This window comes from Pseudorasbora parva, chromosome 4 (assembly GCF_024679245.1).
Source record: "Pseudorasbora parva isolate DD20220531a chromosome 4, ASM2467924v1, whole genome shotgun sequence".
In the NCBI taxonomy this organism is placed as follows: Eukaryota; Metazoa; Chordata; class Actinopteri; order Cypriniformes; family Gobionidae; genus Pseudorasbora; species Pseudorasbora parva.
The window spans coordinates 38,612,913-38,629,395 of record NC_090175.1 but is presented as its reverse complement, the minus strand read 5'-3'; the positions used below and the strand labels follow the sequence as shown (position 1 = coordinate 38,629,395).

At 38.1% G+C, this 16,483-nt stretch overlaps 1 protein-coding gene across 1 annotated transcript; it reads left to right on the top strand.

Moving 5' to 3' along the window:
* The first annotated feature begins 3,545 nt into the window (after window positions 1–3,545).
* chrna9a (cholinergic receptor, nicotinic, alpha 9a) lies at window positions 3,546–15,928 on the top strand. The gene is made up of 6 exons (XM_067442747.1): window positions 3,546–3,591; window positions 4,246–4,391; window positions 7,922–8,076; window positions 8,182–8,365; window positions 10,419–10,770; window positions 15,063–15,928. Exons 1-6 carry the CDS (start codon window positions 3,546–3,548, stop codon window positions 15,926–15,928), a joined length of 1,749 nt encoding a protein of 582 aa, XP_067298848.1.
* Window positions 15,929–16,483: the final 555 nt, after the last annotated feature.

Genomic DNA, 16,483 nt, shown 5'->3' with positions numbered 1-16,483 from the left:
CTCAGATACACATACACACACAATCCACCCATAAAGCATCAAAGCCTTGCACAATCCCCTATTTATGACAGTTAAGCCAAAACTTAAGAGATTGTGCATCATCAGATAAGTTACATATGCATTTAAGTTTCAATTGCTGAGGTGATGCTAACAAACCAAGCCAAAATCATCAGTTGAACCTTTAAGATTTTCCACAATTTGGTTTATCTGGCCAATGGTGAGTCAGAGAGGAATGAGTGTGTAGGACAGGGAAGATACCCCTGAAAATGATACTGAAAGAATCACCTTAATTTCAGAAAGCACAAAGAAAATACACACCCTGAGTCATTTTGAGTCATTATATCATTTTATTGTGTTATTTTATCTCTAAAGATGCACTAATCTGCTCTGCTGCAGTGTAACATAAAGTGAAGAAAGGATGATTATCTAAAACAACTTTCTTTTTTAGCAACATTTATTCAGCTGTAACTGTCTATAATTGTTTACTGGAGCATTGTGGGTAATGTAGTTCAGCAGCATAATATGTCAAAGTGCACTACAGGATATGAAACTCTCCTACGCCTGAGAAAGAAAGAGAAAGATATAAAGATGCATCGAGAAGAACCACTTCCTGTCTTGTTTCTCTCATCTATCATCATTTCAGACCCCACTGTCTTTGTGGGTGTATGCGCTTGTATTCCTGTGTAGGTGCTGGGAAATATGAGGGGGCTGTCTGACACAATCTAAAAAGATCACGAACAGCTCCACAAAGGTGCCAAGAATGCTATAAATCTGTTACAGAGAATCAACATACACTTACCTAAAGGATTAGGAACACCTGTTCAATTTCTCATTAATGCTATTATCTAATCAACCAATCACATGGCAGTTGCTTTAATGCATTTAGGGGTGTGGTCCTGGTCAAGAAAACCTCCTGAACTCCAAACTGAATGTCAGAATGGGAAAGAAAGGTGATTTAAGTCATTTTGAGTGTGGCATGGTTGTTGGTGCTAGACGGGCCGGTCTGAGCATTTCACAATCTGCTCAGTTACTGGGATTGTCACGCACAACCATTTCTAGGGTTTACAAAGAATGGTGTGAAAAGGGAAAAACATCCAGTATTCAGCAGTCCTGTGGGCGAAAATACCTTGTTGATGCTAGAGGTCAGAGGAGAATGGGCCGACTGATTCAAACTGAAAGAAGAGCAACTTTGACTGAAATAACCTCTGGTTACAACCGAGGTATGCAGCAAAGTATTTGTGAAACCACAACAAGCACAACCTTGAGGCGGATGGGCTACAACAGCAGAAGACCCCACCGGGTACCACTTATCTCCACCACAAATAGGAAAAAGAGGCTACAATTTGCACAAGCTCACCAAAATTAGACAGTTGAAGACTGGAAAAATGTTGCCTGGTCTGATGAGTCTCGATTTCTGTTGAGACATTCAGATGGTAGAGTCAGAATTTGGCATAAACAGAATGAGAACATGGACCCCTCATGCCTTGTTACCTCTGTGCAGGCTGCTGGTGGTGGTGTAATGGTGTGGGGGATGTTTTCTTGGCACACTTTAGGGCCCTTAGTGCTATGTGGGCATCGTTTAAATGCCACAACCTACCTGAGAATGTCAAAGCTTGAATAATTTGATTTGATTTGAATAATGATTTCTTGAACATGACAATGAGTTCACTGTACTAAAATGGCCCCCACAGTCACCAGATCTCAACCCAATAGAGCATCTTTGGGATGTGGTGGAACGGGAGCTTCGTGACCTGGATGTGCATCCCACAAATCTCCATCAACTGCAAGATGCAATCCTATCAATATGGGCCAACATTTCTAAAGAATGCTTTCAGCACCTTGTTGAATCAATGCCACATAGAATTAAGGCAGTTCTGAAGGTGAAAGGGGGGCAAACACAGTATTAGTATTGTGTTCCTAATAATCCTTTAGGTATATGTATTTCAACAACAGTTTTTTTAAATGTAATTTTTCTTATATATTCTGTTCTAGTCACAATATGCTGATTTTTTAAATGTGAAATTTCTCATTTTTAGTCCTCTTTTATTCTCCAACACCAGAAAAGCAAAATGACTGCTTTGAAGACATGCAATATGTAATATGAAAATTTGAAGTTTGTTTCCATGGTTATTCATTAATTTACACCTGATGCTCATTTTGGTCATTATTTATTTATTTATTTATTTATTTATTTATTTATTTATTTATTTATTTATTTATTTATTTATTTATTTATTTATTTATTTATTCTTTATTTGACAGGGACAGTGAACAATAAAATATTACCCCAGAATTATACACATCTAAATTTCATCTGTTGTCCCTGACAACGTTAGTTTCTGTGTATTTAAGCCCTGTGTTTTGTTCAGTTCATTGGTTATCGTCGTATATTACCGGCTGTTCTGTTCATGGTTTGCCAAGTCTCTGAGAGTTTTGTTTTTGGAGTTTATTTTAATTAAAAATCTACTGCCAGTGATAGATACAGCTCTTTTATTTCACTGTTTTCAACTGTGCGTGACAAATGTATTAATGGTGTTGACACAAAGCCTATTTAGTAGCAGGCAAGTAAAAACTGTTTTTGAGAAACCTAGAAAAAAATATAAATGTTTAATTTATCCAAATAAGTCTATTATACATAAACTTTTATTCTTTCATATAGCCTTGAAAGGAATCTAATGTAAAATGGGAATTTCTGGGAATTTCTGTCTGAATGCATGTAGCTCCGTAGTATTCATTGAACACACTTTTAATTTTAGTGCTTCAGCGAATGAGAAAAGAATATACCCTTAGAGTAAACTAATACAGGGAACAATGTTACTTGTTCTCACTCTTTAATGAGATTGAAAGTTGATATGGGACACAGATGCAAAGAAAAGGTGAAAAAAAGCATATTTTTAATTTCCGTGTACACGACTGAGAAAGAGATCAGAATGTCAGTGTGTTTCGTTTAGTCCTTGTAATGTGTTATCTGTTAATCTCTGCCATCTTGAAATTCAGTGTGTGCAAATGTAAGAGTGGAGAAAGACCTTTAAAATTCATTGTGTGTAACATTCGAACCACCTGACCTGTCTGCACAACACCCTTGTCAGATCGGCTCTCACTGTGACTGATAGGACAAATACATTCAATCACACACAATCACAATGGACAATCCATCACAAGTCTGAAGAACATCATACATAAGATGTGTCTGCTTTTGAAAGAAAAGAAGATCCCAGTGTTATGAACACACATTCTTTTTACATAGTTGAATATTTCCAAAGTGACATGGTGTGTGTGTGTGTGTGTGTGTGTGTGTGTGCGCGTGTTAGTGTGCATGCTATGTGATACCTCGGCTCTTGTTCCAGAGAAGCAGTAAGAATGACATTCAGGCCTTCAGTGTTGTACCTGGCACACCATCACTCTCAATGTTTAGTTCGCTATGGGACTTCTCGCAGTTTTTCTTTCCTCCTCTGCAGCAAATAACATATAACAATGCCGAGCAAATGAGGAGCAACAGCAAACAACAAGAAGATCGTATTTTATTTTAGCCTTTCTTCTGAAAAATGAAGATCATATTTCTTGTGGTTCACATTAGCATGTTGCTACATGGTAAGTTCATGTTTCTTTTAATACTGAAGCTGTTGAGACATTTTTTTTTCTTAATCAGCATTTTTGTCTTACTGTTCAGTAAAATATCTGAACACAAGACACATAATAGATTTTCAAAGAATATATTTTGAATCAAGTCTAATTTAAATACCTCATTAACAAACTGGCTTTTTTTTATATAATTAAAACATTATTGAATGTATGCTTAAAATAAAAATAAAAGGATAATAGTAAAATAAGACAAAAAGTTTTTTCTTTTCTGAAAAGTTCAACTGTCTGAAATTCTCTTAAAACAACTCTTAAACAATATGAAAATACTGATTAAGAAATAATTGTATATTTACACCCAGTTAAATATATATTACTGTGATATATTTATTTATATAGTACTTTGATAAACACCATGTTACTGAATGATCACCAGTATGCAACAATTTTAAAGTACCTAGATATAATACATGTCTAAATAAAATGTTCAAAATATTTTCTGTACTCTTGATTGGCACCTTAATTTCATAGTTTTTACAAAATTACCATAGTTACAGAGGTAATTTTGGAACGATTTGTTCAATTTTTTTGTATTATTTTGTATGCCATAAGTCTCAACTTTATTGTATTGTATAAAAACTAAATCATTTTTTTTTCCTTCTTCAGTTGTTTTCTCTGCTCAGGGTCGTTTTGCTCAAAAATTGCTGAATGACCTAATGGAGAACTATTCTAATGCTTTACGGCCTGTGGAGGACACAGACAAAGCTCTTAACGTTACTCTGCAGATCACACTCTCTCAGATCAAAGATATGGTGAGCACTAAACATGCACAAGTCTACAAAATATTGACATTTAATCTTTTACCTATTTTACCTCAAGATTTATAGTCACTGAGTAATAAAGCAGAACGAGTTTATAGCCACATGCATCAGATCTACTGCAGATACAGTGTGTCTGAAATAACTTCCGCTGATTTGAGATCAAGGCACACTGTATAACACACCAGCAAAGAACCCACGCACTGTCCGATTGACCTTGATGTGGCATGGCGTGTGTGTTTTCTGGGCTTATTTTGCAACTTAATTCTGAAACCGCACAGATCACACAATGCCCCCAAACTTTTAAAGGTGTCATGAACTGGCTTTAAAAAAAAAATTATACCGTTTCCTGAGGTCAACTTATGATGTTCGCTATGGTTTTCTACATTCAAAAACATCACAACTAATAAGTAATAGGCTATTTTCTACAGTGGTTTTCTACACTGGCTCTCTCCAAAGCGTAAACCACACAGACACCCGTGCACACTCTTCAAACAAAACGGAGATCAAGAAATGAATTTTATTTCACTATTTGAGATTCACCGGCCTGTCAACGGGCTTATATTTTGGTAGCCCATCTGGAAAACACATAGCCCCGGGACGTTGGACTTTGTAATCCCAGGGAATCTGAACCCAAATCGCATTGAACCAACAAATAAAGCCCCGTTCACACCAGCGCCAGCGGCAAAGCGACATGATCCCATTCATTTCAATGGAGTGCTGGCAACTTCCGGCAACACAAGCGACAGTGACCGTTAGCGGCAGAATGTGGGCGTGTCACATTTCAGAAATTTCTACTTTATGCAAATGAGAAGCGATTTTCGCAAGCAACAACCAATAGGAGTGAAGTCAGTGGAGTGCACGTGATCCGTCTGCTGCACTGCTACTGCGGTGTCGTGTCAAGATTGAGGAGAAGTTGATCTTAGTTGTTAGCAGTTTCCCTGTTCTTTACGATATGTCTCTGTGTACATCACAATTTTTTTAAATAATATATTTTATTGTTTAATGTTTTGTATGTTCATTGTATTTATTATATTTTGTATTTTATGTGGAACTTTGATTGTGGCTTTCTTGGCCAGGGCTCAGGACTTGTTCTCAAAGGATTTTCCTGGTTAAATAAGGGTTAAATAAAAAATAAAAAAACATTCAGAGACTCATTTAAGGAGGGCGATCTGCTAATAACGTTTATTGGCATCCCATAGTGGGAATGGCCACTAGCGACATGAATCTCTCGCGCTGGCGACAGGCAGCGACAAAATTGCTGGTGGTGTGAACGGGGCTTTTGGGATTCCAGCCTGTGACAGCGTGTTGGTATGCTCTGTTAGACACGTCACATACAAATAATCAGTATGATCTGTAACAATGCAATAATAACATATAAAAAACATATTTTACTCACATAAGTGTGTTGCACCAGTCCTGTCATATCCAATATAGAAGGCACAACATTGTTTTTTTAATCTCAATGTCTGTAAATTCAGTTTCAACCTGTGTCTTGTTTACAAATGATTATCTTGCTATCTTCGGCATGTTTATTGCTCGGTAACGCGATCGGTTTAGCTCCACGAGTCGGTGGGCGGGGCTAGTGCTTACCCTTCTAATACATAATTGATTAGAGAGCCTCGTTTTCTGGGCCTGGTGTCTATAAAAGCTTTTCTTTTACTAACAAGGACATTTTCAGCTCTGCACTTTAAAGGATATCCTTATATTACCACAACCTTTATATATCAAAGGCTCAAGGGAAAGTTGATTTCTCAATTCATCACCCATTTAAAGGGGTACTTCAGCGCTGGAAAGATGAATCTGTATTTAAACTGGGTCATTAATGTAGTAGAAATGTGAAATTATTTTTGAATTTGGTACCTTCTAGACTGAGAAAAGACAAAATGTATTTTTGTCTCATGGGGATGAAAGACTACAATTCCCAGAATGCTTCGCTGCCCTGTGAGGCCATTCCTAAAGCCACCTACTGGATTACAGTGACTGAGTTCAGAAAGTACAATTAAATACTGAACGTGTCTGATCAATATAACGATTGAGTTTCCGCGTGAGTCTCACAGCACTAACGCAGCAGGAGTCAGATTACATTTAAGAGGACGAGAGAAATTTTTCCAGAAATAATATGCATAAATCTCTTGTCTTATTGGGGATATAAGGGGGGAAAGCACAATCATTTGAATATACTCCAGGGCTTCTACTGATACAAAGCCATATGCTAATCGCTAAAGTAACCCTTTAACATCTGAAAATATGCCTAGCTCAAATTCATATACTCATTTTGGCACAGTGCTTAAATAACCACCGTTAACTAGGCTACTTGTAAATGCTTTTTGCCTAAACAATTATGCAGTTATAGAATTGCCAATAGTAACCAACCATGCAAACTTGCCATCAATAAATTACCAGCTGTGGTCTTCACTACAGTCGCAGTTATAGTAGATAACTGTAGGTGTCAGAAGTTATCAAATGTTTACCATGTGGATCCTTTTCTCATTAACTCTCTGTATCCTGTAACACTGTAAACATTATATGTATGTAGCTAGCAAGTGTGCCACTACGGATCATGTTTTCTCCTCACTTTAAAGTGTTTTATGTATCAGTGTCATTTATCAGTATAATGTGTCAGTATGTGTGTTTAAGTAACCTGGAAAATAAGATTTTTATTATTTATTCTAGTTATTTATCATATTTTCAATTGCGCAAAAGAAATGTCATCTTTAAAATAAGAAATATTAAATCATTAATTAGAAAAAAAATATATATAATATATATATAATGCTTATGCGTAGTAATTATAAGGAGTAAAATGTTGAATAAACAAATTAATATAAACGTCAGAGAGTCTCATGTGTTCCACACATGAAAGGAAAGCATAAAGTTTTGCAAACAACATGAGGGTAAATTATGACAAATGTAATTTTAGGGAAACTTTTACTGTAACTTACAGTTACATTGTATTTGTACGGTTTTGCGTTCAGTGTTTGTGTGCTCTGTCTAGTTTGTAAGGCACTGGTAGTCATTGTTTATTTGTGTTCCAGAAAGAGAATTTCTCATTTAAGAGGCACTGAATTTCCGCCCTGATCACACTCAATCAAATATTAATTTACTGAACCTGAGGAGTACTTTTAACCAATGAGATGTGATATGTAGAAGGCATTAAGTGCAACCTAAGGGTTCAGACTTTCTTCCCTTTCATTCTTCATTGTTGTGAGAAAGTGTTCCATGTAGAACAACAGGGTTTTATCTTGCAGATCAAGACCCTGTGTGACTGAATACTCGGGACTAACACACAGTGTAACCCATACTTTTACTTCAAAGAAAATTATATATCTAACTGTATCAGATTATTGAACATGTTTACAGTAAGCACAGATGTCTGATAAAGAATGCAATATCTGCAAACTATTCCTTTATATGTGTGCAAACTGTTGTTAAACGTCACATCAATAACATACATTCATAGATTTGGATAGATTTGGATACAGTAACAATAAAGTTGCTTTATGTTTGATTCTTTGTGCTAGGACGAAAGGAACCAGGTTCTAACCACATACCTGTGGGTGCGTCAGATCTGGCATGATGCCTATCTGCGCTGGGATAAAGATGAGTATGATGGGCTGGAGGTCATTCGAATACCCAGCGATCTTGTTTGGAGACCAGACATCGTTCTATATAACAAGTAAAACACCTTCAGTACATTTATTACCAGTTGTCAAATACACACTTTATCTAGCATTAAATGAATTAATTGAATTATTAACCTCTATATCTCTTTTTTACTTAGTGCGGATGAGGAGGACTCCTCTGGACCCCCAGGCACTAATGTGGTATTGAGGTATAATGGTGAGATCACTTGGGACTCCCCTGCCATTACCAAGAGTTCCTGTAAGGTGGATGTCTCTTATTTCCCCTTTGATAGTCAGGAGTGCAACCTTACCTTTGGCTCCTGGACCTATAATGGCAACCAGGTAATATGCACTTGATACATGCAGCAAATACAATAGTTAACATGCATGTATTCTTCTGTTGAGCTATTCTAATTAGTTTATTTGGATAAACCTTTTGTCTCTAAACATATTTAAGATGACCACACTGTTGTGTAAGAATATGTAATCCCCTAGCTCACTAACTGTAGGTAAGAGCAGGGTTATTTTAACACAGACGGGTTTTTGCTTATTTACACAGAAAATGCTTAGATGTAAGTACTGTATAAACACAAGTCAGCTGCATTCTTAATATCCTTAACAAAAGCTTGAGATATATGTAATGGTAAATGAAAAAGCTCCATACTGTGAATATATTGAAGCTGTATGCTAAATGTTAGTTAGTACATCCTCAACATCACAAATTATGAAGTGACATCAAAATATTATATTGCCAAAAGTATCGAGACACCCCTCCAAATCACTGAATTCAGATGTTGCAATCACTTCCATGGCCACCACATGTATAAATTCAAGCACCTAGGCACGCAAACTGCTTCTATAAACATTTGTGAAAGAATGGGTCACTCTCAGGAGCTCTGTGAATTCAAGCTTGGTACAATGATAGGTTGCCACCTGTGCAAAAACTCCATTTATGAAATTTCTTCACTACTAAATAGTCAACTGTTCGTGGTATTACAACAAAATGGAAGCAACTGGGAACAACAACAACTCAGCCAAGAAGTGGTAGGCCACGTAAAATCACAGATCGGGGTCATCACGTGCTGAGGTGCACAGAAGTCACCAACTTTCTGCAGTCAATAGCCTACAGACCTCCAAACTTCGTGTGGCCTTCAGATTAGCTCAAGAACAGACAAAGAGCTTCATGGAATGGGTTTCCATGGCCAAGCAGCTGCATCTAAGCCTTGTGCAATGTAAAGCAGGGGTTTTTAAACCTGTCCTGGAGGACCCCCAACCCTGCACATTTTGTATGTCTCCCATATTTGACACACCCTTTTCAGGTCTTGCAGTCTCTTATAATAAGCTCATTAGTTGAATATGGTGTGTTAGATGAGCAAGACTTTGAAAACCCCTGGTGTAAAGCACGCCGCCACTGGACTCTAGAGCAGTGGAGACGTGTTTACTGGAGTGACGAATCACGCTTCTCTGTCTGACAATCCGATGGACAAGTCTGAGTTTGGCGGTTGCCAGGAGAACAGTACTTGCCTGACTGCATTGTACCAAGTGTAAAGTTTGGTGGAGGGGGATTATGGTGTGGGGTTGTTTTTGGCCCCTTACTTCCAGTGAAAGGGACTCTTAATGTTTCAGCATACCAAGACATTTTGGAAAATTTCATGTTCCCAACTTTGTGGGAACTGTTTAGGGATGGACCCTTCCTGTTCCAACATGACTGCGCACCAGTGCACAAAGCAAGGTCCATACCTACATGGCTGAAGGAGTTTGGTGTGGAGAAACTTAATGGGCCGGCACAGTCCTGACCTAAATCCGGTAGAACACCTTTGGGATAAATTAGAGCAGAGACTGTGAGCAAGGCCTTCTTGTCCAACATCAGTGCCTGACCTCACAAATACACTTCTAGAAGAATCGTAAAAAATGTTCCATAAACACACTCCTAAACCTTCCCAGAAGAGCTGAAGCTTTTATAGCTGCAAAGGGTGGGCCAACTCCATATTAAACCTTACAGATTAAGAATGGCATGTCAATAAAGTTCATGTGCATGTAAAGGGAGGCGTCCCAAAACTTTTGGCAGTGTACATGAACACATAGAAAGGATGTCATTAAATAATATTAAAAGCTATAGAAAATGTATGGTGTCTTGACCTATGTGTCGTTTTCAATCACTGGCTGTAACCTCATTTCTGCTGCATATATATATATATATATATATATATATATATATATATATATATATATATATATATATATATATATATATATATATATATATATATATATATATATATATATATATATATATATAAAACCCGTTATTCTGTGAGAAGGTAGTTAGGAGGATATAGGCAGAATTTTTAATTTTCCCCTGCTGAAAATATTATCATCTCCACTGTAATCCTAGGTGGACATCACTATGGGCATGGAGAGTGGTGACCTTTCAGACTTTGTGGAAAATGTGGAATGGGAGTGTCATGGCATGCCAGCTGTTAAAAACGTCATTATGTATGGCTGCTGCTCGGACCCTTACCCTGATATAACATACACAGTGCTTCTCAAGCGACGATCTTCCTTCTACATCTTCAACTTGCTTCTGCCATGTTTCCTCATTTCATTCCTGGCTCCGCTGGGCTTTTACCTGCCTGCTGATTCTGGGGAGAAGGTCTCGCTGGGGGTGACGGTGCTGCTGGCTCTGACTGTATTTCAGCTGATGGTGGCAGAGAGTATGCCACCCTCGGAAAGTGTTCCACTAATTGGTGAGTTTAGAGTGGAGCATAATGGAGCATAATTTCTCTCTGGTTAAAGAATATGGTTGCAGTTCCGGTTAGAGTGTTAAATGTGGTTCTGTTTATACAATTTGGTTATAAGTGTGACAACCAGTGTTGGGGAAAGTTACTTTCAAAAGTAATGCATTACAATATTGCGTTACTCCCTTTGAAAGTAACTAATTGCATTATTTAGTTACTTTTTAAGAAAAGTAATGTACATTAACTTTACTTTTACATTAAATTTGCCTTAATTTTTGTCACCTGGGCTGGGCTTGTTTTTTATATTTAACATAATTTTTATATTTTGGGGCAAATGTAAAGAACCTTTCACACCAAAATTGGAATAATAAGCCTCAGGCTGAAGGAAATGCAAATTCACACGTGTACAGTAGAGGCCGCCACTCAAACAAACATTTTAGCTGTCATTCTGGATAACAGAAGTAGGCTGATAATTGATCTTTAGGACGCAGAAGAAAAAAGTTGAACACTTACTTCAACAACAACAACAACAAAAAAATGTAAATACATTTTTTCTTATGGTTTACCTGAATCATCAAAGGTCAGCAAGCAAGTACATTAGCCTATAAAGTGAGATTAAATGCATAAAAATATTTGTTTTATTTAACATGTTTAATTATTGGAGGTTTGCATATTATTCTGATTTTGCATTTTATTGATTTTATTAATTTTGAGGAATACTGAATTTGTTTTTGGGCAAGTGAGATTGGCAAATGCCTGCTCACATTTAGTCTAGAGCTACAGGTGCGGGTCATATAATTAGAATGTCATCAAAACATTTATTTATTTCACTTATTCCATTCAAAAAGTTAAACTTATATATTATATTCATTCATTACACACAGACTGATATATTTCAAATGTTTATTTCTTTTAATTTTGATGATAATAACTGACAACTAATGAAAATCCCAAATTCAGTATCTCAGAAAATTAGAATATTGTGAAAAGGTTCAATATTGAAGACGCCTGGTGCCACACTCTAATCAGCTAATTAACTCAAAACACCTGCAAAGGCCTTGAAATGGTCTCTCAGTCTAGGTATGTAGGCTACACAATCATGGAGAAGACTGCACATTGACACCTTGCACAAGGAAGGCAAGACACAAAATAGGCTGGCTGTTCGCAGAGCTCTGTGTCCAAGCACATTTAAAGAGAGGCAAAGGGAAGGAAAATATGTGGTAGAAAACAGTGTAAAATCAATAGGGATAACCGCACCTGGGGAGGATTGTGAAACAAAACCCATTAAAAAATGTGGGGGAGATTCAGAAAGAGTAGACTGCAGCTGGAGTCAGTGCATCAAGAACCATTACGCACAGATTGCAAGACATGGGTTTCAGCTGTTGCTTTCCTTGTGTCAATCCACTCTTGAACAACAGACAGCGTCAGAAGTGTCTCGCCTGGGCTAAAGACAAAAAGCTGCTGAGTGGTCATGTTATGTTCTCTGATGAAAGTAAATTTTGCATTTTCCTTTGGAAATTATGGCCCCAGAGTCTGGAGGAAGAGCACAGAGTCTGGAGGCACAACACCCACATTGCTTGAAGTCCAGTGTAAAGTTTCCACAATCAGTGATGGTTTGGGGTGCCATGTCACCTGTTGGTGTTGGTCCACTGTGTTTTCAAGTTCAACGCAGCCGTATACCAGAAAGTTTTAGAGCACTTCATGCTTCCTGCTGCTGACCAACTTTATGGAGATGCAGATTTAATTTTCCAACAGGACTTGGCACCTGCACGTAGTGCCAAAGCAACCAGTACCTGGTTTAAGGCCCATGGTATCCCTGTTCTTAGGGTGTACTCACACTAGGCACGGTTGCCATGAACCGGGCCTGAGTACGATTGCCCCCCTCCCCACTCCCCCTCTGGCCTGCACTCACATAGGGTTTCAGCATTCGTGCCGGAGCACGCTTACGTCATTATGGTGCGACGGTTTCGGGTTTCAGCATTCGTGCCGGAGCACGCCTACGTCATTATGGTGCGATGGTTTCGGGATAAACAGGAAGAGCGGTGCTCTCTGAGTCTGAACACAATGTCCATTGCTTTGTTTTCTTTGTCGATAATTTTGTGTCGTTTGGTCCACGGTGGTCCCCTCTCACAGCCTGTTGTTAAACAGATGTGTCGCCTTAGTAGCGCGAAGATTTTCACGTAATCGTGCTGCTCGTATGAGGAGGTTTGCAAGGTACCAGCTGAAGTGCAGCAAGGACTTTGCAGCTTTGATTATGGACTCCAGCACGGACAGCGCTCACACTGCATGCGAACCGCGCCCGAGTCCAACTGAACCGTGCTCTGGCCCACCTCTTCCAAGCGGGCCAAGGCCGGCTAATCGAGCCGTGCCCGGGCACGGTTCGGAGCACTCACATTAGTCAAACGAACCGCGCTTTGGTGGTCAAACGCACTCGGGCACGGTTCAAACTGGCTAGTGTGAGTACACCCTTAATTGGCCAGCAAACATGCCTGACCTTAACCCCATAGAACATCTATAGGGTATTGTGAAGAGGAAGATGCGATATGCCAGACCCAACAATGCAGAAGAGCTGAAGGCCACTATAGAGCAACATGGGCTTTCAAAACACTTGAGCAGTGCCACAGACTGATTGACTCCATGCCATGCCGCATTGCTGCAGTAATTCAGGCAAAAGGAGCCCCAACTAAGTATTGAGTGCTGTACATGCTCATACTTTTCAGTTGGCCAAGATTTCTAAAAATGCTTTCTTTGAATTGGTCTTAAGTAATATTCAAATTTTCTGAGGGGGATTTTTTGGGATTTTTCTTGGTTGTCACTTATAATCATCAAAATTAAAAGAAATAGACATTTGAAATATATCAGTCTGAGTGTAATGAATGAATATACTATACAAGTACTTTTTGAATATAATTAGTGAAATAAATCAACTATTTGATGATATTCTGATTATATGACCAGCATCTTTACAATATCCATCACGTTTACACAACGCCTCTGCACGTAACGGTTTTCTCAACAATGGGATAAGAGAGCTGTCAGTCAATAAACGGGAAAATAAAGTAAGTTGCGTTACTTATTTGAAAAAGCAACTCAGATATTTTACCGTAAACTTTAAAGTAACACTTTACTTTAGTTACTCGAAAAAAAGTAATCTACTTGTAATGCGTTACCCCCAACACTGGTGCAACCATATGCTTTTTGTCACTGTCACTGTGGTTAAAGACCTCTCTCATGGCTCAATTGGTCCCTTAGTGGCAGTTGAAGTTAACTATCAAGTAATTATTTTGACTGCTTTTTATGACTTTGAATATGTTCAAATGGGAAATAAATGATTTCTAGTTATGGCTGGGTGACAGTTAATCTTTCAGAAAAATAGTAAACCAAATAAACAACCATTATTCTGGAATGTTTAAAACAGGTAAATCGCAGTATCACGTATCACTTAATGAATCACTAAATGTATCACTAAATGAAGACAAAGATATCTAATCACTTTTATTGAAATATACCAGTATATTCATGCAAAGACAAACAATCCCTTACGAAAATTAACCATGGTTTCACTATGAATAAAAAACAAAACCAATCAAAAATTAACCATGGTATTTGTGGTAATACATATAGTAAACAATTCGCACCCCCCAAAACCATGGTTACTACACTTTTACAATAAAAACAACAACATAATTTTCATAAGTGTAAAATAAAGTAGCTACAATGTTATCCCCTCCCTCCCCAGGCTCGCTGTTGCCCTTTTAGTATGCATGTCAAAAAACCCTCCCATTATCTTAATCTCCCAATCTTGTGAGAAAAAATAAGTTTATTGGCCTAAAAAAGGTGTGTTAAAAATCGTTATGCCCTTGATATTTGTTTTATAATGCTGCCAAAATCATATTTATATATATTGGTAATTTATCTGCAGCCCTACTCCTGTTCTTTTGTTTATCTTTTGTCATAAACTGGTTCTCAACTCTGCCCCTGAGGACTACTTTCCTGCAGAGTTTAGCTCCAACCTTGATCAAACTCATCTGTCTATAACTTTCTAGTATTCCTGAAGACTTTGATTAGCTTGTTCATGTGTGTTTGATTAGGGTTGAAGGAAACACTCAGGTAGGTGGGGTTGTTGTGCCACCCTTGAGAAATCCTGTCATACCATTTAAAAGTGCTTATTTAGATGTCAAGTTGCTGTATGAACAGGGCAATCAAGTAGCACCTGACAGTATACAGTTGCCAATCCCAAACACTTATTATGTTAATGTAGTGTTTTTTTGTTATTTATCCACTATGTGTCTTTCTTATAGGAAAATACTACATCGCAACAATGACCATGATAACCGCTTCTACATCATTGACTATCTTCATCATGAATATACACTTCTGTGGAGCGGAAGCAAAACCTGTGCCCCACTGGGCCAAAGTCCTCATAATAGACTACATGTCAAAGATCTTTTTTGTATATGAGGTAGGGGAGAACTGCACCACACCTGAAAGCGACAGAGGACCATTGTTCTCTGAAGACCCGCTGGCTAGCCTGGAGAGAGATGGGTATTTTGACAAAGGGTTTTATGGAGACTGTCAGAATGATAACACAAAACACATTCAGTTTAATGGGTACAATCATAGAGACCACCGACATGGGAATGGGTACCATCACAACAACAGTGAATATCGGCAACATAGGCACCAGCATCAAAGAAGGACCCGCTCATCTTCGAATTCCCCTATCCGACAGAATACCAATCATCCGAAATATACACACTACATTGGTCGAGATGGAAGCGATAAGCTCCCACTAACAAGCCAGGAAAAACTAAAAGATAGCGAACTGTCCATTCCAGAAAAACTTAATGGATACACCTATGATCATGGCAATGGTTATCTCAATGGAGTGGGCTATCTCCATGATAATAGCTACAGCAAAACCTTTGGAGCAGATAGATACAATAAGACCCCCACTGGCACAGGATATGTATGCGTCTGCGGCCAACATCAGAAAGTGGTGCAAAACATTGACTACATAGCTAACTGTTTTAGAGAGCAAAGGGCACACCAGGCAAAAGGGGCAGAGTGGAAGAAGGTTGCCAAGGTGATGGATAGGTTCTTCATGTGGGTGTTTTTCATTATGGTTTTCCTCATGAGTATCCTTGTCATGGCTAAGGCAACCTAAAGCAATTTACACATTAAAGACGCAAATGATTGATTATATTATGGGTAACTCTGTATAAAGACCATTTAGTTACTGATTATTATTATTATTTTTTAAACAATAAATTCTCTAACCCCGTATTTGTCGAAAATGGGCGCTTGTTCTACATTCAATGTATTGCAGTTACAACATGAGTGTTTAATCGTCTAGCTTTCTTTATTGTTTACTTTATTCTTTCCACTAAAGAAGATTTTCTGATTGTAATATTTAAAGAAATGGCATTAATAATTCAGGTGTAGACGTGTTCCCACATGTGTATATAGGGTAACACAATCTTTGTCTGGCATGGACACACATTAATAATGCATAATTAACCTTGCACATGCGTATGGACAGACATCCACACTATCACACATTAAAAATTCATAAATAGACCAGTCTTGAATGCTGAATGAACACACACACACACACACACACACGCGCACGCGCACGCACACGCACACACATCGTGTTTCCATGTTTTATGGGGACTTTCCATAGGCGTAATGGATTTCATACTGTACAAACTGTACATCC